At 42.7% G+C, this 23,001-nt stretch overlaps 1 protein-coding gene across 1 annotated transcript in view; it reads right to left on the bottom strand.

The window, feature by feature from the left end:
- Positions 1-23,001, bottom strand: part of U2af38 (U2 small nuclear riboprotein auxiliary factor 38) — a 93,045-nt gene that overhangs the window by 13,487 nt on the left and 56,557 nt on the right. Inside the window, exons 4-5 of the mRNA XM_068362048.1 lie at positions 16,035-16,183; positions 15,698-15,831 (exon numbers count right to left, since the gene is read on the bottom strand). Of these exons, the coding sequence (XP_068218149.1) occupies positions 15,698-15,831; positions 16,035-16,183 (283 nt within the window). The remainder of the gene's footprint in view (positions 1-15,697; positions 15,832-16,034; positions 16,184-23,001) is intronic.

Here is a 23,001-nt window from a genome sequence, read left to right as displayed (position 1 = left end):
GTCATAGCTTAATGCTATTTCCATTATGTTATCATGCAACACACTATTGCATCAGCCACTACACAGTGCATATGCATAAATGTCCTTTGAGCTGAGTTGTGAATGAATTAAAAAAAAAAAGTTCAAATAGTATTTATTTAGTTTTTAATTGCTATTGATGAGTGATATTGAAGGGTTGGGGATGATTTAGGTTTTTTCTCATGGTTCATTTAAGGGTAGTAAAGCAATAGCAAAACAAAAATAATATCAACAATCAGGCAGTCTATACGCCTCAAAGATGTCAAATGTCAAAAGTTTTATTGTAATTAGCTAATTTTGATCAGTCACCACAATTATTCCTAGATTAAAGGAGCTGCTGGATTATCCATTGCAAAATTACATAAAAATTAATACAAGTAAAGTGATGCTTTGTACGTGAAAACACAAATGATGATCACTGCTTAAAAGGAGATAAATGTAGCACCAAACATTAAGACTCTATTGCATCTTTGGAACACTTTTGTCCTATGTATTATCTTTTCATTTTCAATTAAATTTTGTTAATAGCTTTCAATATAGAACTTCAACAGTTAGTCTTTCTATTTCTATAGGTCATAAATAGTTGTTGTTCCAACAAAAAACTCCTCAGTCAAGTGCTTCACACTTATGATGCTTTTATTTTTTTTTTTTCAACATTTTCACTTTTTTTTACTATGGATAAACATGAAAGCTTTCTCTTTTCACTACGACCTATAAGCATACCTCCAGGCTTTAGCCATTTTGAATATAATTCAAATAAAGGGTATATTAGCATTAAAAAAGGAACTAGGAACAAAAACAGCAAAAATTATATTTTAATTATAAAATAAATTTTTGAATATACTTACCCAGTGAATATATAGCTGCAACTCTGTTGCTCGACAGACAAAAAACTGTACAAAAAAAAAACTCGCCAGCGATCGCTATACAGGTTGCGGGTGTGCCCACCAGCGCCAACTGTCGGCCAGATACCAAACTCCATGTAAACAGAGACTCAATTTTCTCCTCATCCCACTGCGTCTCTATTGGGGAGGAAGGGAGGGTCGTTTAATTTATATTCACCGGGTAAGTATATTCAAAAATTTATTTTATAATTAAAATATCATTTTTAGATATTTAACTTAGCCGGTGAATATATAGCTGATTCACACCCAGGGTGGTGGGTAGAGACCAGTTAAATATGTTTACATCTTATGAGCTAAGAGTTTTTATTTCATTTTAGAAGTTATCAAAATAACAAAAACAAAATAAATAGGTACCTGGTAAGGAAGTCGACTTAGACGATTACTCTGCCTTATAAGTACGTCTTCCTTACGGAGCCTCGCGATCCTCTTAGGATGCTGACAGACCCCTAGGAGCTGAAGTATCAAGGGCTGCAACCCATACAACAGGACCTCATCAAACCCCTAATCTGGGCGCTCTCAAGAAATGACTTTGACCACCCGCCAAATCAACTAGGATGCGAAAGGCTTCTTAGCCTTCCGGACAACCCATAAAAAACAACATTTCAAGAGACAGATTAAAAGGATATGGAATTAGGGAATTGTAGTGGTTGAGCCCTCACCCACTACTGCACTCGCTGCTACGAATGGTCCCAGTGTGTAGCAGTTCTCGTAAAGAGACTGGACATCTTTCAAGTAAAATGACGCGAACACTGACTTGCTTCTCCAATAGGTTGCGTTCATTATACTTTGCAGAGATATATTTTGCTTAAAGGCCACGGAAGTTGCTAAAGCTCTAACTTCGTGCGTCTTCACCTTAAGCAAAGTTCGGTCTTCCTCACTCAGATGTGAATGAGCTTCTCGTATTAACAATCTGATAAAGTCTGACAAAGCATTCTTTGACATAGGCAAGGATGGTTTCTTAACTGAACACCATAAAGCTTCAGATTGGCCTCGCAAAGGTTTAGTACGCTTTAAATAGAACTTAAGAGCTCTAACAGCCCATAAGACTCTTTCTAGTTCATTGCCTACGATCTCCGATAAGCTGGGAATATCGAAAGATTTAGGCCAAGGCCAAGAAGGCAGCTCATTTTTGGCTAGAAAACCAAGTTGCAGCGAACAAGTGGCTTTTTCCGACGAAAATCCGATGTTCTTGCTGAAGGCATGAATCTCACTGACTCTTTTAGCCGAGGCTAAGCATACCAGGAAAAGAGTCTTAAGAGTGAGATCTTTCAGGGAGGCTGATTGTAACGGCTCCAACCTGTCTGACATGAGGAATCTTAGTACCACGTCTAAATTCCATCCAGGGGTAGCCAAACGACGCTCCTTGGTGGTCTCAAAAGACTTAAGGAGGTCTTGCAGATCTTTATGTTGGAAAGATCTAAGCCTTTATGCCGGAAGACCGATGCCAACATGCTTCTGTAGCCCTTGATAGTGGGAGCTGAAAGGGATCGTCCTTTTCTCAGGTATAAGAGAAAATCAGCTATTTGAGCTACAGAGGTACTGGTCGAGGATACAGAAACTGACTTGCACCAGTCTCGGAAGACTTCCCACTTCGATTGGTAGACTCTAATGGTAGACGCTCTCCTTGCTCTAGCAATCGCACTGGCTGCCTCCTTCGAAAAGCCTCTAGCTCTCGAGAGTCTTTCGATAGTCTGAAGGCAGTCAGACGAAGAGCGTGGAGGCTTTGGAGTACCTTCTTTACGTGTGGCTGACGTAGAAGGTCTACCCTTAGAGGAAGACTTCTGGGAACGTCTACTAACCATCGAAGTATCTCGGTGAACCATTCTCTCGCGGGCCAGAGGGGAGCAACTAACGTCAACCTTGTCCCTTCGTGAGAGGCGAACTTCTGCAGTACCTTGTTGACAATCTTGAACGGTGGGAATGCGTAGAGATCCAGATGTGACCAATCTAGGAGGAAAGCATCTATATGTATTGCTGCTGGGTCCGGGACTGGAGAGCAATAGATTGGAAGCCTCTTGGTCAGCGAGGTTGCAAAGAGATCTATGGACGGTTTACCCCAAGTGGCCCAAAGTCTCTTGCACACATCCTTGTGGAGGGTCCATTCGGTAGGAATTACTTGCCCTTTCCGACTGAGACAATCTGCTATGACGTTCAAGTCGCCTTGGATGAACCTCGTTACTAGGGAGATGTCTTGACCTTTTGACCAGATGAGCAGGTCCCTTGCGATCTCGTACAACGTCAGTGAGTGGGTACCTCCTTGTTTGGAGATGTACGCCAAGGCCGTGGTGTTGTCCGAGTTTACTTCCACCACTTTGCCTCGAAGGAGATACTCGACGCTTTTCAAGGCCAGATGAACTGCCAACAGCTCCTTGCAGTTGATATGCATGCTCCTCTGACTCGAGTTCCACAGACCTGAGCATTTCCGACCGTCCAGTGTCGCGCCCCAGCCCAAGTCCGATGCGTCCGAGAAGAGAACGTGGTGGGGAGTCTGAACAGCCAGGGGAAGACCCTCTCTTAGGTTGATATTGTCCTTCCACCAAGTCAGACAAGACTTTATCTTTCCGGAAATCGGGATCGAGACCACTTCTAGCGTCTTGTCCTTTTTCCAGTGAAAAGCCAGATGGTATTGAAGAGGACGGAGGTGTAGTCTTCCTAGTGATACAAACTGCTCCAGGGATGACAGCGTCCCCACCAGACTCATCCACAGCCTGACTGAGCAGCGTTCCTTCTTCAGCATCTTCTGGATGGATAGCAGGGCTTGATCTATTCTGGGGGCTGATCGTCTTGTTGTTCAGCAACGTCCTCATCAGAAAGTTCCTCATCTGAAAACTGATGAGGAAACGGCAATGGAGTGGGCAACGTCTGGCTCGCTGAGTCCGGTCGCAACGTCATGGAACTGCTGCACAGTCTGTGAACTGTCAACAACCATGGGTGCGCGAGGACGCACAGCGTCCACCCGAGACTGTCTAGACCATCTGGGTTGTGCAGTCAACACCATACCGGGTTGCTGAGGTTGACGCACCGCGTCAAAACAAGTCACCTCTGATGGTTGTTGAACGTCCTGAACGTCAACAACCACCTCCGAGCGTCGCTTAACGTCAACGTGCGGCTGGCAACCCACACTGGGTCGCATCGGTGGAGGAACCACCTCAACTGGTAGACGCGAGAAGGTTACCTCAGCGTCAATAGGCGCGCACAACCGACCGGTTGGAAGGTTGTTGGCCAGAAGGTTCGGCAGCAACCTTCTCCGCATTAAAGTCCTCTATCAAGGACGCAAGCTTGGACTGCATGTCTTGCAGCAAAGCCCATTTAGGGTCTACGGGAGCAGGTGCGGCAACAGACGGGGTTAGCGACTGAGGCGGTACCGCTTTCCATCCCTGAAAGCCTTGTTTATGCATGACATAATTGTACAGCAAAACTTCAAAGGCTCGAAAACAGCTGTGAAGTTGACCTGTAAAAAACTTGTAGCGTCTCCTGGCCAGGCGCCAGGGAGAGTCTACGAGATTTGAGAAGTCTATCTGGGCAGAGCAGGAACTCCCAAGCCGAGAACTTCTCTCGTGTCATATCAGACTCTCGCTCTATAAGCCAGTTTAAAAGAAGGGAAAGCAAAGGCTGTATCCCCCAAACTCCTCCTGGTGATAAACCAGTCGCCTAGCAAACGTAAAGCTCTCTAGGAGAGCGAGAGAGCACTAGCTTATAAACAACGGCTTCGAAGTAGGTAGGCCTAGTGTAAGCTCTGACGTTTAGGCGAACGAGGAGCAGCAGTTACAAAGAGATACGGACAAAGATCCTTAAAAATCAGCATGATTTAATTAAAGTCCATAGAGGGCTAAGCAGCTTTAGGCTCCTCTCCGTCTGACAGAGTCCTCAAGGGAATATCAGTAGGAGGGGGAACAGCAACTTCCTCATCTAAAGGAACCATGTCCGATAAAAGCTGAGTCTCAAGCAAGGGAGAGATCTACCGTGGTGCCAATGCTTTACAAGCAGAGTCCACACGCACTGGTGGATTAGTAGCGGACCAGGACGCAACGTCATGTAACTGCTTGACAGTCTGTGAACTGTCAACAACTGAACTGTCAACCACAACAGGTGCGTGAGGACGCACAGCGTCCACTCGAGACTGCTTTGACTGCCTAGACTGAGCAGTCAAAACAACTCTAGAATGCGGAGGTTGACGCACAGCGTCAAAACAAGTCAACTCCGATTGTTAGCGAACGTCCTGAACGTCAACAGGAGCATCAGCCAGTGGCCTAACGTCCAAATGTGGCTGAAAATCCACACGAGACCGCATCGAGTGTGGTTCTAAACAACCTGACTGACGTGACTTAGCTACGCCAACGTCAACAGGATGCACAAAGGGACGTTAGGTTGGCTGAAAGCCAGGATATCGATGAGATAAACGGCTAGACTCAACGGACTAATCGGCAGAATAGTCTTCCCTAAGGGAGGCAAGCTTATTCTGCATGTCTTGCCGTACAACCCATTAAGGATCAACGGAAATGGTTGCGGTAAGAGACGAGGGTAACGTCTGTGACCGCAACACTTTGCCAACAAAAAAGACTCTCGGAGTCTGTGTTACGCTTTTGTTAGGCGGCGAGCAGTTTTCCGATGACTGCAGAGGGTCAGAGCTGTCCTAATGGCTGCAACCAGGATGCTGGACCTGTCCTGAAAGGACTGACTTTCGCTTAAGGGCCTCGAAACCTTGTTCAGGTTTCTTATGCGAAAAGCCTTCGGATGACGAGGAGAAAAATGTCTCTCTCGCCTTATGGTAGGGGAGATCTTGGTAAGATACACCCGATACCATAGAGGGAAACGTCTGTTCGCTGATCAAGGCCTCTCGAACCCATAAGTCGTTCGACATTACTTCTCCCCTGGGCTTGGGAGCTTGCAAGAGGTCCCGGACTAGGTGAACGACAGGCACGAACAGACGAACCCTCGGACGCAACACTGTAACACTTTGCGCAATATCACTTTATCACTACGATTTTCTGTTTTGCACTTATTTCACTGAAATCGAAACTTTTACTGATTTCTACCTGAAGCACGCAATTCTACCCTCATCAAAAGGTAGTAATTGCGAAATCAGTCGTATAATGCAAGCACATTAATACCAGCAAAAAAAAAAAACAGTAAACATCTTTTAAGATAAAAAAATTCAGTGGTTGGGGAAGAGAATAAACACTAGTTCATTCAAAACTACGTTTTCAATCTCTCACCGTACATTGCCTGAGGACGAGAATAAAACTAAAAACGTTTTATCCTTTCTCCCCGTACAGAGACTAGGGACGAGAGTAACTCGAGAACAACGTTACCCGCTTGAACGGAACGTTTTCTCTCCTCTCTCTCCCTCCGTCCCTATATCTCTCTCTCTTTCTCTCTTGATTTCGCACCTAAGAGAAGAGCCCAATTACGTTTCGTCAAAAAAACATGTAATTTGACCAAAGGAAAAAACTGAAAGGTTTTTCAATTAAAAAGTTCCTTTAAAATAGAATTTAAAACATTTAAGCTTTGAAAGAAGAATGAACAAAGCGTCAGAATCGATTTACTCTTTCTGCAAAGTGAAACCGTGATACACTCTCTCTCTATCGTAACGATAGAGTGCAAACTGCGTAGCATAAATAAACTAAACGTTAGTTCATCTTTGAAAACAGTACGAAGACTATTCAAAGAAATTCTTTCATAAAAAATTTCATTTAAAAAGTTTTAAATCATTAGCTCTATAAAAGCTATTTACGATTGAAAGGGCTCAACGTTGATTAACTTCGGTTTCCAAGTTAGGACCGCCTACTCTCAGGAAAGGTCGCATATAAACAAAACATTAAAATTTATTTTTTATGTTTATTATAAATGGAAAGTTAATCGAAGAGGCCTAATAAAGGCGATGAGATATAAAATATATAGAGGAAAATCTATAATTAATTTATAACGTGATAAGATAATTACTAAAAGCCTAAACACACTTCCGTCTAAGGGAAGGGTCGGCCATTTAAAAGTCAAAGAAAGTCCATACTCTCTTTGTCACCAAAAGTTAAATCTATCCAAAACGAGTTCAAGATTTAAGATGAAGATAAAACACCTGCACTGCGAAAGCTCAAACCAGAATATAGTACTTCACCAAAGATGATGGGAAAAACTCCAGGTTTCAACAGCGAGTAAAGTACGTCTTGTCGACACGTCGACAGAGAGAAAATTGTGTCTTTGTTTACATGGAGTTTGGTATCTGGCCGACAGTTGGCGCTGGTGGGCACACCCGCAATCTGTATAGCGATCGCTGGCGAGTTTTTTTTTGTACAGTTTTTTGTCTGTCGAGCAACAGAGTTGCAGCTATATATTCACCGGCTAAGTTAAATATTTAAAATCACAAATATAAGGAGTGAAGGTGTTACTAGGGCAACTGCTAGCAGCAAAGTGATACCATGCTGTCAAGGAGTAGATGAGGTCGGGTGAGGGAACACAAGAGCTGCACTTGGCGGAACCTTCCCATCACTGTGAAATTTTGTTTGTCATCATTTTGAAAACTTTTGGATTTCAGAGGTTTTTGGATAAAGGATTCTCCATCTGTGTTAAAATTTAGATATTTTCATTTCAAAACTTTCTTTACCACTGCACTGCAATGCTTTTAACCCTTCTCTTATTCTCTCCACCACCCTTGTTCACTCTGGCATTAGAATAGCAATGAAAATATCCGTTATTCTTGTAATCATTCATCTTTTATCACAATACTATATATACATTTATTTCTCAAAATTTATTGCACTTTTCTAACATCACCAGTATTTCCAAATCCAGGGAAAGAGATCCTTTGATCAGAGCTAGCAAAAGGTGCAAATGAAATGAACAAAAGTTTTAAAAATGTCATGGAAATGGCAATTCATGTATCAAGCTTCAAAGGTGAGATACCCCTTAAAACAGACCAAGACCACACAACTCTCACCCTCCCATTCAGATGAATCTGTAGACATAAAAAACCAGGTGATCTCTTTAAACAAGGAATAATACCCCTATACAAATTTGGGGAACTCGTAAAATGAGTGGATTGATTTAATTTGACTCATAAAATTTTGATCTAATAACCTGGCTTTGTCAAAACCGTAAAGGAAGGGATTTTTGAGTTTTTGGACGGTAAGGTAATGATTCAAAAAGTAAGAGAGATTAAGTATAAAGATGTTAAAGGTGTCTGGTTTCAGTTCTTCCAGTTTCATCAGAATTGATGCTCACTAGAACGTCAGCCGGGCACGCCCCACCCCCACTGTGGTGCCCAAGTACAGCAGTGGCCTCCCCCAGTAAACAGCTTAATCTTACAGCAAATGCCAAGCAAACATGTTACACACTGTACAAGCCAGGAGGGTAGTATCAAGTAAAATTAATTTACAGGCTGAAGGGATACTGCAAAGATACTTTTGTAATATTTGAAGTGTATTGATGGTACAGTATTATCACCTAAGGCAACAATGGCTTGTGGTATGCACTGGCTGGTATGAATAAACTGACAAGAAGTTAAGCAAAAGAAAACCTAACCCTGAACATGGCAAAAAGTTGAATTATTAAAGCAAATGAGATAGATGTTTAAAAGAAAACATAAATGGAATTTTCAACACAATGAATGTTTGACTTAGTAAACATGACAAATTCGGAGATAATTTTTATTTTTCCATAACTAATGCAAACCTGGAATTACCTATGTGGATTATCTTCCAGCAGAGCTGGAAGGTAGCCATTAGACTTTAATTGCAAGGTGGCAATCCTGCCTAACCGCTTGAGTGGGTAGGCTGTGGGGTACCCAGCTGCCTCTATATATGCTCTCACAGCAGTGAGAGATATCACTTTTTATTGCAGGCAGGACTTCTCGGGGACAGGTGATGGTGGGCTAATTTATATAAATAACTCCTGGTTTGTATTAGTTATGGAAAAATACAAATTATCTCCAAATTTGTAATTTGTTCTCATACTAACAAACTTTCCGTTATTCATGTGGATGACTCGCGCATAGGTGGGTGGAAGTTCTAGTTCTGGCATGGACATTGACCCAGTTTTACCTAGTACAGTATAAGACTGTGGTCTAGGGTTAACTTTGACATATTGCTACAATATACAAAGTGAGTATAATAATGGCCAGTGCAATGCAATGTAATAGAGGTTATTGTCTTGTATGAACACCTCCTGAGTTTATATAGGAAAATAAGAAGTATCCCATTGCTTCCCTCGCAGAAAGCAATGGGGATGTGGACAGTATGCAAATTTATAACTTATACTAGGCTACACAAGGGAAGTGATAATTACCTGCGGAGATTGAAGCCAGCTTGCAGAGGGACCCATGGTACTGTACCCCAAGGGAGGGGAAGATGAAGAAAGGAAAGCCAGACATTCTCTCATTCATCCCAGTCTTAACCCGGGTAACCAATGCCCCCAACCAACTACTACTTGTCCATCAAGGAGCCTGAGGTATCTTAAACCATTTGTTGAGCAGCCACCACAGGACTGATAGTGAACGTATCAAGTCTCCTGTGGGTCACATCTTTTAAATAATGGGTTGTGCAGGTGGTCTGTCTCTTCCACACGCCTGCTTAAAGTACTAGCAACACGGAGAAGTTACAATTGAATGCCATTGAAGTGCTGATTCCCCTAACATCATGGGCCCTAGGTCGACGAGCCTGAGGAGGATCGGGAGCCAAGGCTCTTTTGATTACTTGGCGGATCTACGGGGAAACTGTGTTCTTGGTGATCCTCCTCTTTACTCTACCTGAGCTAACAAACAGAGGTGTTAGTCGAAGCCACGTTGCTGCAGTGTGTTTAATATAGTATCTGAAACTCCTCACTGGGCAAAGTAACAACTGATCTGGGTCATTGGTTACAGAACGGAGACTCGCAATCTGAAAGGATCCAACACCCCTGGATTTTGAGTCTTAGCAATAAACTCAGGGACAAGGCTGAGTGTCACTTCCCCCCATCCCCTTGAATGGGCTATGCCATATGAGAGGCAATATAGTTCACCGACTCTCTTTGCCGAGGCTGAAGCGAGCAGGAACGCTGTCTTCAAAGTGAGGTTTCGGTCAGTTGCATTACATAACTGTTCATAGGGAGGTCCTTTATATCTCAAGATGCAAACCATGTTCCGAGGAAGAGGCCTTATCTCTGACTGGGGGCAAGTGATCTCACAACTCCATATGAGTAAAGAAAGCTCCAAGGCAAGACTTAAAAGGCTGAGCAATAACCTTTCACGGCCAAGACTGAAAGGAAGAGCTTTTCCTCCTGAAGGTATACAAGGAACTCTATTATCACTGGAATAGTGGCATCGAGTGGAGAGATATTCCTTCCACGACACAGAATACTCTCCATTTTGCAAGGTAGACCAAGGCTGAGGACCTACACAATTATCTGGACATTCATTTGGCAACTTGTTGTGAAAAGCCACTCAAGCCCACTATTCTATCTTATTTCTCTTCCTCATGTTTTATTAAAGTTTACATAATTTATAGGAGACATTTGTTTTAAAGTTGTTACTCTTCTTAAAATATTTCCTTTTCCTTTCCTCACTGGGCTATTTTCTCTGTTGGAGCCCTTGGGCTTATAGCATCATGCTTTTCCAACTAGGGTTGTAGCTTAGAATAATAATAATAACAATATTAATAAGAGAGGAGATGCTGGATAGTCTCCACGCGTAAAGTCGAAGTGACTGCACGGTCTTGTGGAAGATGTTCCCGTGTGGTTGTTTGAGAAGATCTGGTCGTGGGGGAACTCTCTCGGTAGATCTACTAGAAGTTGCTGGAGGTCTGGAAACCAATCTGCATGATGCCATAGTGGAGCTACAAAGGTCATCATTAGATTTTTGGATGCTTTGGTCTCGTTGAGTAGTCGTCTCATCCGACAAAGCAGGGGAAAGGCGTACACGTTGATGTCGTCCCATCGTTGTTGAAATGCTTCTTGCCGCCTGAGGGTCCAAGACTGGAGAACAGTGCAGCGGAAGCTTGTTCAGAGAGGTTGCGAAGAGGTCTACAGTCGGAAAACCACACAAAGTCAGGACTTTGTTGGCTATCTGATGATTCAAGGACCATTCGGAGCCCAATATCAGAGTCCCCTTGCTCAAGATTGTTCGCGAGCACATTCCTCTTGCCTGAAATGAATCGAGCTGATAGATTGCGAATGTTCTTCTGACCATCTGAGGATCTTTACTGCAAGATGGCATAGAGGCTGTGAAAAGGTACTGCCCAGTTTGACACTACTGTGGTGTCGTCACTCATCAACACCAAAGAGTGACCTGCCAGCAACTGTTGGAACTGATGAAGAGCTAGGTACGCTGCTCATAACTCTAGATTTATGTGCTGGTACCTTTCTGACTCTGACCAAAGGCCGGAGATTGCATGGTGCAGCAGGTGAGCCCCCTACACTTCTTTTGATGCATCTATGAAGAGCATCAAATCAGGAGGGGGGACGCCAAAATTCTGGCCCCATCAAAGGTTTTCGTCTACCATCCACCAACTCAAATCCGTTACATGTTCCTGAGTTATGGGAACTCAAGTGTCTGGTGGATCAGAGTTTTGGTTCCACACAGACTTTATCTGCCACTGCAGGCCTGAGACGGCCATTTGGATGAGAGAGGTCAGATGGTCTAACAGACTAAACCAACACGAGGCTGGAAGAACTTCTTTTCTGCGGAAGGGTTCTGCCACTTCTTTCAGTCTGTGTACTCTTTCGTCTGATGAAAAGACTTTCTCTTGCACGGTGTCTATGATCATACCGAGGTATACCAGTCTTTGTGAAGGTTGCAGTAATGACTTCTCGTGATTTATCAGGACCCCCAGGTCCTGACAAAACTCGAGAAGCATGTCCCGGTGAGAGAAGAAGGGTCGTCTCCGAGTCTGCTAGGATCAGCCAGTCGTCCAGATATCTGAGAAGACGGATGCTATTCCTATGAGCCCAAAATGACACTAAGGCAAACACTCTGGTGAATACCTGAGAAGCTGTCACGAGACTGAAGTATAGAAACTTGAACTGGTAGGCCTTTTCCTCGTGTATGAATCTTAGAAACTTCCTTTAAGAAGGATGGATTGGGACCTCGAAGTATGTGTCTTTCAGATCCAGTGTGCACATGAAGTCCTTTGAATAACCGTGTCTGCCGTGTCCAATTCTGAACTGAGTCTGTTAAACAAACTTGTTCAGAGGGGAGAGATTGATGACTAGTCTCCAGCCTCCAATCGCCTTTTTCACCAGAAAAAATCGACTGTAGAAGCCTGGAGACCCGTCCGCAACCTCTTGGAGAGCGCCCTTCTGCTGCATGGTCTGGACTTCGGCCCTAAGGGCCAGCTCCTTTTGTGGATCCCCTCACATAGAAGCTTAAAGCACTGGATCCCAAGTCAGAGGAGGGAGAGATTGAATGAACGGGACAAAAAATTACCATCATTATTACTAGGGAAGCTAAAACCCTAGTTGGAAAAGCAAGATGCTATAAGCACAAGGGCTCCAACAGAGAAAAATAGCCCAGTGAGGAAAGAAAACAAGGAAATAAATAAACGATATAAGAAGTAATGAAAAATGAAAATAAAATATTTTAAAAAACATTAACAACATCAAAACAGATAATTCATATATAACTACATAAAAAAGGGGGGCAGCCTGTTCAACATAAAAACATTTGCTGCAACTTTGAACTTTTGAAGATCTACTGATTCAACTACCAGATTAGAAAGATCATTCCAAAACTTGGTATGAGCTGGAATAAAACTTCTAGAATACTGTGAATTATTCAGCCTCATGATGGAGAAGGCTTGACTATCAGAATTAACTGCATGCCTAGTATTATAAACAGGATGGAACTGTCCAGAAAGATCTGAATGTAAAGGATGGCTAGAATTATGAAAAATCTCATGCAACATGCATAATGAAATAATAGAACGACGGTGCCAAAAATTAATATCTAGATCAGGAATAAGAAATTTAATAGGAAGCAAGTTCATGTCCAACAAATTTAGAAGAGAATTAGCAGCTGAAGACCAGACAGGAGAACAATACCCGACACAAGGTAGAATGAAAGAATTAAAACTGCTTCAGAATACATTGATCACTAAAAATCTGAAAAGACTTTTTCAAAAAGCAAATCTTTTGTGCAATTGAAGAAGACACAGACCTAATGTGTTTCTCAAAAGTAAATTTGCTGTTGAGAATCACACCTAAAATTTTAAAAGTCATACAAAGTTAAAGAAACATTATCAATGCTGAGATCTGGATTTTGAGGAGCCACTTTCTTTGACCTACTTATAATCATACTTTGGGTTTTGTTAGGATTCAACGCCACACCCCATAGTTTACACCATGGACTAATGTTACCTAGATCTCTATTAAGGGATTCAGCAACCCCAGATCTACATTCAGGAGATGGAATTGATGCAACGACAGAAGCATTATCTGCATATGCAACAAGCTTGTTTTCTAGGCCAAACCACATGTCATGAGTATATAAGATGAAAAGTAATGGGCCAAGAATGCTACCCTGTGAAACACCAGATATCACATTTCTACCCTGTGAAACACCAGATATCACATTCCTAAACTCACTATGGTGACCATCAATAACAACTCGTCGAGACCTATTACTTGAAAATTCAATAATAATGCTAAAAAACGACCCACCCACTCCAAACTGATTCAGTTTGAAAACAAGGGCCTCACGGTCAAAGGCAGCACTAAAATCAAGGCCGATCATACGAACTTCCTGACCATAATCAAGGTATTTCTGTACAGCATTGGAGATTGTACGAAGGGCATCACATGCTCCAAGGTCCTTACTAAAACCAAATTGCAAAATAGGGAACAGATGATTACCTTCAGCAAACCTATTAAGACGTTTTGCCAAAAGACATTCAAAAACTTTAGATATGGGAGTTACAGAAATTGGGCGGTAATTAGTTGGACTTGAGCTACCACAAACACATTTACATATTGGAGTAACATTACTAATTCTCCAACAAGCTCTTCTTGCTAACTTGCGCAAAATAACAGATAACTTTGGAGCTAAGAAATCTGCAGTCTTTATAAAAACCAAAGTAAAATATCATTTGGGTCTACACCTCCATAAGCATCAATGTCCATCAACAGAGCTTTAATTTCACAAGATCGAAAAGCTAAACTAGTTAGTTTAGCCTCAAGAAAATAGGAATGAGGAAGTTCGACTTTCTCATTACTCTGCTTACTGTCAAACACATCCACCAAAAGGGTTGCCTTTTCCTTTGGACAGTGAGTGACTGAGCCATCTGGTTTAGGGCAATCACTTCGACTGTCCAAGGTTCTGCCCCGTGGAGCTGCCACCTCTGCTAGCGACGCTGTAGGCATTCTCCCACAGGTGGTAGGTGAGGAGGAATGCCATTCCTACTGGGAGTGACTACCTCGGCCACCTCCCATTCCTCCCTTCTTTCCTCTGAGGGACTTGGTCCCTTTCTGGCCTTCGGATGGAAAGGGCCGCTTAGAGACCTTTGAAGGTCCGGAGGACCTAGAAGTTGATGGGTGAGAAGAGGAAGGTGCTTGCCGAGTCCAGGAAGACTGGGAAGATCTACCATAGGGCCTCGATGACATGGCCCTATGAAGGAGAGAATAGTTCGACAATTTCCTCCATCACTCAGCAGCCCTCTCTATCTCTTTTGGAATGAAGAGGGAACCCTCAAGGTTGGAGTTCCTCAACCGGGAGACTTCCACCTTCGCACTTGCTTGCAGAATTTCCCGATGATGGTATCCCTTCCCTTGAGAATGGCATTTGCCCACAGTTTGACGACGCGGTGCGATAAAAACTCAAGAGTCCGGTTACCAGACGACAGGAAAGACTCCAAAGTCTTCCAAGCAGACTCCTTTGAAAGATCGTGGGAGCGGACCATGAAGTTCCTCAAACATGGGGATAATTGGAAGCAATCATGTCCATACAAAAAGCTGAGTGATTGTGGATTTATTGCCAGTTTAGTCATTAATTGAAGCAGCATTCACCCTTTCCCCCAAAGGCGAATTCTTGCTTCGTTTCCTCATCAACATGAAGCTAACATAAATCATTCCAACTAAAAAGTACGAGAAAAATATCATAGAGAATCAACATTGTCTGTACTGTACTCATTGCAACTCAAAACAAAAGTGAAAAGATTTTAAAAGGAAAGTGGGTGGGGTTACTCAGCTGTCCATTCCACCTGTCCTTAAATACCTCATTTACATCTTCAATGGCTATTCCAGTTCAAATGAAGACATTCCCTATTTCAAAGGATAAAAGGTTTTTGTACATGTAAGAACAAATGCTAAATGGCCAATGACTTGCAACGCAAGCTTCCACTTATGTGAACAAACATAAATCAGACAGACTGTATCTATGTGAAAAGAACATTAAAATGAAAAAAAAAGAAATTGGTCACTTAGAAGAGGAACTCTTTTGTAAGGATTAGCTAAACTTGTTAAAATCAAAGAACTAAGTGGGAGGGTCACAGTTGTGTAGTCTCATCCAATTCAAGTAAAATTATCTTAATGTGAAAGCAACGGTTTGCCTATGAGAAAACACAAATATATATTTGTAATTCTAATATGTACTCTAATGCCACAGTATTCCTACACTTACACAAATGACATTCTCTGTAAAATATCATTCAGTTTTAGTTTTCTTCAATATTTTTTAAAAATCAAAACCAAAAAAGTTAGAGAAACTCAAACACAGTAGCCCTATTTTTTCATTTGATGAACTATTATGTTGTGAGATATTTCTATTAATCTTTTCTTAACAAATGAATAACATAAAGCATAATTATAAGTCTTACCCCATCTCATACTGTCGACAACAAGCTTCACGGAAATCTGTAACAGGGCTGAGTTCAGCATGGATAGCACGGCCACCAAACCATCGGTTATTTAAATCAACAACAGCTTTTTCTGCATCCTCTTCATATTTGAACTACAAGAATAAGGAAAAAAATGACAAAAGTATGAAACTCACATGCTAGATGTGTGAGAGCTATAATTTTTAGCTCAAACTAGTTTTAGTACTTAGTATAAAATTAATAAACGCTTGAAAGCTAATAATATATACATATAAAACTTGAATTTATATCTTATAACTACACCACATACCTAATTTCCAAATACTACATAACTGACCTTTATATAAACATTCCCTACAAGATGATCACCAAGGTTGTCACATACATTCATCTCTTCTATCTCCCCATAGCGATCCTCACATTCTACAAACACTTCTTCAAAGAAGTTGTCATAATGTTCTTGCATTTCTTCATCACTTACAGTAGCTGAAAAGATAATAGCCTGCTAAATTTCACACTAAACCACTCCAAGACAATTATCTTTTTACTGAATCATGAATAAATTGTCATGGCAGATTTTTTACCATGTAACATATACTCCCGACTTATAGCTTTTATGAACTAAGCTGTTTGTAAAAAAAAATTAATACTGTAAATAAAATAAATCAGAATGTTACTTGTATTTCTCTTAGCTATACATACCCAAGTCTTATAAAATAGCAAATGACTTTAGCAGAGTTAGAACAGCCGTTAAATAAAAACTAATTAAATATGATATTTTAATTATAAAATAAATTTTTGAATATACTTACCCGGTGAATATATAATAGCTGCTGCTCCAGCGGCTCGACAGAAAACACACACAAAAACTCGCGAGCGATCGCTATGAAGGTTGCGGGTGTGACCACCAGCGCCAACTATCGGCCAGATACCGCATATACATGTAAACAGACCCAATTTTTCTCATCCCGCTGGGTCTCTATCGGGGAGGAAGGGGGGGCCTTTAATTTATATATTCACCGGGTAAGTATATTCAAAAATTTATTTTATAATTAAAATATCATTTTTAAATATTTAACTTAGCCGGTGAATATATAATAGCTGATTCACACCCATGGTGGTGGGTAGAGACCAGAGTTAATTAAGTTTACAGCGTATATGCTTAGAGTTTTTGACAGTTATATCATAACAAAACCCAAATATATAAAGGTACCTGGTAAGGAAGTTGACTTAGACGATTACTCTGACTTATTAGTCTGTCTTCCTCACGAAGCCCAGCGATCCTCTTAGGATGCTGAAAGACTCCCAGGAGCTGAAGTATTAAGGGCTGCAACCCATACAACAGGACCTCATCAAACCCCTAATCTGGGCGCTCTCAAGAAATGACTTTGACCACCCGCCAAATCAACCAGGATGCGAAAGGCTTCTTAGCCTTCCGTACAACCCAAAAAGCAATATTAAAAACATTTCAAGAGACAGATTAAAAAGGATATTGGAATTAGGGTAATGTAGTGGTAGAACCCTCACCCACTACTGCACTCGCTGCAACGAATGGACCCAGTGTGTAGCAGTCCTCGTAAAGAGTCTGGACATCTTTTAAGTAAAATGACGTGAACACTGACTTGTTTTCTCCAAAAAGTCGCGTCCATAATACTTTGCAGAGATTTATTTTGCTTGAAGGCCACGGAGGTTGCAATAGCTCTAACTTCGTGCGTCTTAACCTTAAGCAAACATCGGTCTTTCTCATTCAAGTGAGAATGAGCTTCTCGTATTAAAAATCTGATAAAATATGACAAAGCATTCTTTGACATAGGCAATGATGGTTTCTTAACTGAGCCCCATAATGCCTCAGATTTACCTCGTAATGACTTAGTACGAGCTAAATAGAACTTAAGAGCTCTAACAGGACATAATACTCTTTCCAGTTCGTTGCCTACGATCTCTGATAAGCAAGGAATATCAAAAGATTTAGGCCAAGGACGAGAAGGCAGTTCATTTTTGGCCAGGAAACCAAGTTGAAGTGAACAAGTGGCTTTTTCTGTAGAAAAGCCGATATTCTTACTGAAGCCATGAAGTTCACTGACCCTTTTAGCCGAAGCCAAGCACACTAGGAAAATTGTCTTGAGGGTGAGATCCTTCAGGGAGGCTGAATGTAATGGCTCAAACCTGTCTGACATGAGGAACCTTAGGACCACGTCTAAGTTCCATCCAGGAGTTGCCAAACGACGTTCCTTAGAGGTCTCGAAAGACTTAAGGAGATCTTGGAGATCTTTATTGTTGGAAAGATCTAAGCCTCTATGTCGAAAGACCGAAGCCAACATGCTCCTGTAGCCCTTAATCTTTGGAGCTGAAAGGGAGCGAACCTTTCTCAGATGTAAAAGAAAATCTGCGATTTGGGCTACAGAGGTACTGGACGAGGACACAGATGCTGACTTGCACCAGTCTCGAAAGACTTCCCACTTCGACTGGTATACTCTGATGGTAGAAGCTCTCCTCGCTCTTGCAATCGCACTGGCTGCCTCCTTCGAAAATCCTCGAGCTCTTGAGAGTCTTTCGATAGTCTGAAGGAAGTCAGACGAAGAGCAGGGAGGCTTTGATGGACATTCTTTACGTGGGGCTGACTTAACAGATCTACCCTTAGAGGAAGACTTCTTGGAAAGTCTACCAGCCATTGAAGTACCTCGGTGAACCACTCTCTCGCGGGCCAGAGGGTAGCAACCAACGTCAACCTTGTCCCTTCGTGAGAGGCGAACTTCTGCAGTACCTTGTTGACTATCTTGAATGGTGGGAATGCATATAAGTCCAGAAGAGACCAATCCAGTAGAAACGCGTCTATGTGGATTGCTTCTGTATCTAGGACTGGAGAGCAATAGATTGGTAACCTTTTGGTCAACGAGGAGGCAAAGAGGTCTATGGTGGGTTGACCCCAAGTAGCCCAAAGACTCTTGCCCACGTCCTTGTGGAGGGTCCATTCCGTGGGTATCACCTGACCCCTCCGACTGAGACAGTCTGCCAAGACGTTCAAGTCCCCCTGGATGAATCTCGTCAACAGGGAGATGCCTCGATTTCTTGACCATAAGAGAAGGTCCCTTGAGATCTCGAGCAGCGTGAAGGAGTGTGTGCCTCCTTGCTTGGAGATGTACGCCAAAGCTGTGGTGTTGTCTGAGTTGACCTCTACCACTTAGTTTCGAAAAAGCTTTCGAATATCATCAAGGCAAGTGGACTGCTAATAGCTCCTTGCCGTTGATGTGCATGCTCTTCTGACTTGAGGTCCACAGACCCGAGCATTCCCGACCGTCCAGGGTCGCACCCCAACCCAAATCCGACACGTCTCAGAACAACACGTGGTTTGGGTTCTTGACTGCTAGGGATAGTCCCTCTCTCAGACTGATATTGCTGTCCCACCATTTCAGGCATGCCTTTACTGGTTCGGAGACTGGGAATGATACCGTCTCTAACGTCTTGTCCTAGTTCCAGTGAGAGGCTAGATGGAACCGGGAGGCAGAAGGTGTAGTCTCCCTAGTGAGACAAACTGCTCCAGGGATGAGAGAGTCCCTACGATACTGTTCCAACTCCTGACTGAACAAACATTTTCTTTTCAGCATGAGTTGGACTTCGAGCAGGGCTTGTTCTATTCGGTGGCAGACGGAAAAGCCCGAAAAAACTGGACTGCGAATCTCCATCCCCAAATATAGAATAATCTGGGATGGGATCAGTTGGGACTTTTAGGTTGACCAAAAGTCCCAACTCCCTGGCCAGACTCAACGTCCAATGTAGATCCTGCAGACAGCGAAGACTGGACGATGCTCTGAGAAGCCAGTCGTCCAAGTACAGGGAGGCTCGGATCCCCGATAGATGGAGGGATTTTGCCACATTCCTCATGAGCCTCGTAAACACGAGAGGAGCAGGACTGAGGCCAAAGCACAGGGCTCGAAACTGGTACCCCACATTCCTGTAAACAAACCTCAGAAACGGTTGGGAATCCGGGTGTATAGGAATGTGGAAGTATGCCTCCTGAAGGTCGAGAGAGACCATCCAGTCGCCTTCCATTAATACTGTCAAGACAGCCTGGTAGACTTCATCGTGAAGTTTGTCTTGACAATGAACACATTGAGCACACTTGCCTCTTACGTACTCCTGCAGTGAACATGGCTGCCAGATCATTGGAGCCATCCCTGAGGGACTTGTTCCTGCAGAGAACGTGGCTGTCAGACCATTGGAGCCATCCCTGAAAGCCTTGTTTATGCATGACATAATTGTACAGCAAAACTTCAAACGCTCGAAAAAACTCCTAACAGGAGATGGTCTAGCTCTGAAGTCGACCATAAAATCTTGGAGCGTCTCATGGCCAGGCGCCAGGGAGAGTCTATGAGGTTTGAGAAGTCTATCTGGGCAGAGGCAGGAACTCCCAAGCCGAGAACTTCTCCCGTGTCATATCAGACTCTCGCTCTATAAGCCAGCTTAAAAGTAGGGAAAGCAAAGGCTGTCTCCCCCAAACTCCTCCTGGAGATAAACCAGTCGCCTAGTGAACGTAAAGCTCTCTTAGAAGAGCGAGAGAGCACTAGCTTATAAAACAACGGCTTCGAAGTAGCTAGGCCTAGTGTAAACTCTGACGTTTAGGCGAACGAGGAGCAGCAGTTACAAAAAGATCCGGACAAAGATCCTTAAAAATCAGCATGATTTATTTAAAGTCCATAGAGGGCTGAGCAGCTTTAGGCTCCTCTCCGTCTGACAGAGTCCTCAAGGGAATATCAGTAGGAGGGGGAACAGCAACTTCCTCATCTGAAGGAACCTTGTCCGACAAAAGCCGTGTCTCAAGCAAGGGAGAGACCTGCCGTGGTGGCAATGCTTGACAAGCAGAGTCCACACGCAAAGGAGTAACAGTAGCAGTCAAGGACGCTAAGTCATGTAACTGCTTAAAGGACTGACCAGCAACAACCAACAGGTGCGGGAGGACGCTCGACGTCAACTCGAGACTGCCTTGACTGCCTAGACTGAGCAGTCAAAACAACTTTTGACTGCGGTGCTTGACGCTCAACGTCAAAACAAGTCAACTTCGCTGGTTGGCGAACGTCCTGAACGTCAACAAGAGCATGCGGCAGCGGCTGAACGTCCACAAGCGGCTGAACGTCCACAAGCGGCTGAACGTCCACAAGCGGCTGAACGTCCACAAGCGGCTGAAAGTCAACACTGGACTGCATCAAGTGAGGCTCTACAAAACGTGACTGACGTGACTTTGTAACGTCAACGTCAACAGGACGAGCAAAGGTTCGTTTGGGCGGCTGACGGCCAGGATCTCGATCAGCTAAGTGGCGAGGATCATCGTGAACCTTCTCAGCAGAATAGTCCTCCATAAGAGAGGCAAGCTTATTCTGCATGTCTTGCCGTACAACCCATTTAGGATCAACGGGAACGGTTGCGGTAAGAGACGAGGGTAACGTCTGTGACTGCAAAACCTTGCCTACAAAAAGACTCTCGGAGCCTGTGTTACGCTTTTGTTTAGGCGGCGAGCAGTCTTCCGATGACTGCATAGGGTCAGAGCTGTCCTAATGGTTAAAACCAGGACGCTGGACCTGTCCTGAAAGGACCGACTTTCGCTTAAAGGGCCTCGAAACCTTGTTCCACGGTTTCTTATGCGAAAAGCCTTCGGATGACGAGGAGAAAATCGTCTCGCTCGTCTTATGGTAGGGGCGGTGTTGATGAGACATGCCTGAAACCATAGACGGAACGTCTGTTCGCTGATCAAGTCCTCTCGAACCCATAAGTCGTACGACATTACTTCTCCCCTGGGCTTGGGAGCTTGCAAGAGGTCTCGGACTAGGCGAACGACAGGTACGAACAGACGAACCCTCGGTCGCAACACTGATAACACTTTGCGCAATTATCACTTTATCACTACGATTTTCTGTTTTGCACTTATTTCACTGAAATCGAATTTTTTAACAATTCACATTAGGTATGAATAAAACTGATTTCTACCTGAAGCACGCAATTCTACCCTCATCAAAAGGTTATAATTGCGAAATCAGTCGTATAATGTAAGCACATTAATACAAGCAAAAAACAGTAAACATATTTTAAGATAAAAAGATCAGTGGCTGGGAAGGAGACTAAACACTAGTTCATTCAAAACTACGTTTTCAATCTCTCACCGTACAGTGCCTTGGGACGAGAATAAAAACTAAAAACGTTTTATCCTTTCTCCCCGCTGACTCGAGAACAACGTTACTCGCTTGGGACGAGAATAAAGATCGGAACGTTCTCTCTCCTCTCTCCCTCTCCGTCTCTATCTCTCTCTCTTGATTTCGCACCGAAGAGAAGAGCCCACTTACCTTTCGTCAATAAACAGGTTATTTGACCAAAGGAAAAAACTGAAAGGTTTTTCAATTAAAAAGTTCCTTTAAAATAGTATTTAAAACATTTAAGCTTTGAAAGAAGAATGAACAAAACGTCAGAATCGATTTACTCTCTGCAAAGTGAAACCGTGACACTCTCTCTCTATATCGTAACGATAGAGCGCAAACTGCGTAGCATAAATAAATTAAACGTTAGTTCATCTTTGAAACAGTACGAAGACTATTCAAAGAAAATCTTTCATAAAATATCTACTAAAAAATATTCATTTAATAAGTTTTAAATCATTTGCTCTGTAAAAGTTATTTACGATTGAAAGGGCTCAATGTTGTTTAACTTCGGTTTCCAAGTTAGGACCGCCTACTCTCAGGAAAGGTCGCATATAAACAAATCATTAAAATTTATCTTGATGTTTATTATAAATGGAAAGCTAATCGAAGAGGCCTAAAAAAGGCGGTTGAGATATAAAATATATAGAGGAAAATCTATAATTAATTTATAACGTGATAAGATAATTGCTAAAAGCCTAAAACACACTTCCGTACTAAGGGAAGGGTCGGCCATTTAAAAGTCAAAGAAAGTCCAAAAAACAATCCAAAGTCATCAAAAATTAAATCTATCCAAAAATGAGTTCAAGATTTAAGTTGAAGATAAAACACCTGCACTGCGAAAGCTCAAACCAAAAGGAAGTACTTCACCAAATATGTTGAGAAAACTCCAGGTTATACAGCGAGTATTGATACGTCTTGTCGTTAAAGCCGACAGAGAAAAAATTGGGTCTGTTTACATGTATATGCGGTATCTGGCCGATAGTTGGCGCTGGTGGTCACACCCGCAACCTTCATAGCGATCGCTCGCGAGTTTTTGTGTGTGTTTTCTGTCGAGCCGCTGGAGCAGCAGCTATTATATATTCACCGGCTAAGTTAAATATTTAAAAATGTTATTTTCAT

Source organism: Palaemon carinicauda, chromosome 38, assembly GCF_036898095.1.
Source record: "Palaemon carinicauda isolate YSFRI2023 chromosome 38, ASM3689809v2, whole genome shotgun sequence".
NCBI classification, from domain to species: domain Eukaryota; kingdom Metazoa; phylum Arthropoda; class Malacostraca; order Decapoda; family Palaemonidae; genus Palaemon; species Palaemon carinicauda.
Note: the sequence above shows the minus strand (reverse complement) of the source record. Positions and strands in the feature narration are given on the sequence as shown.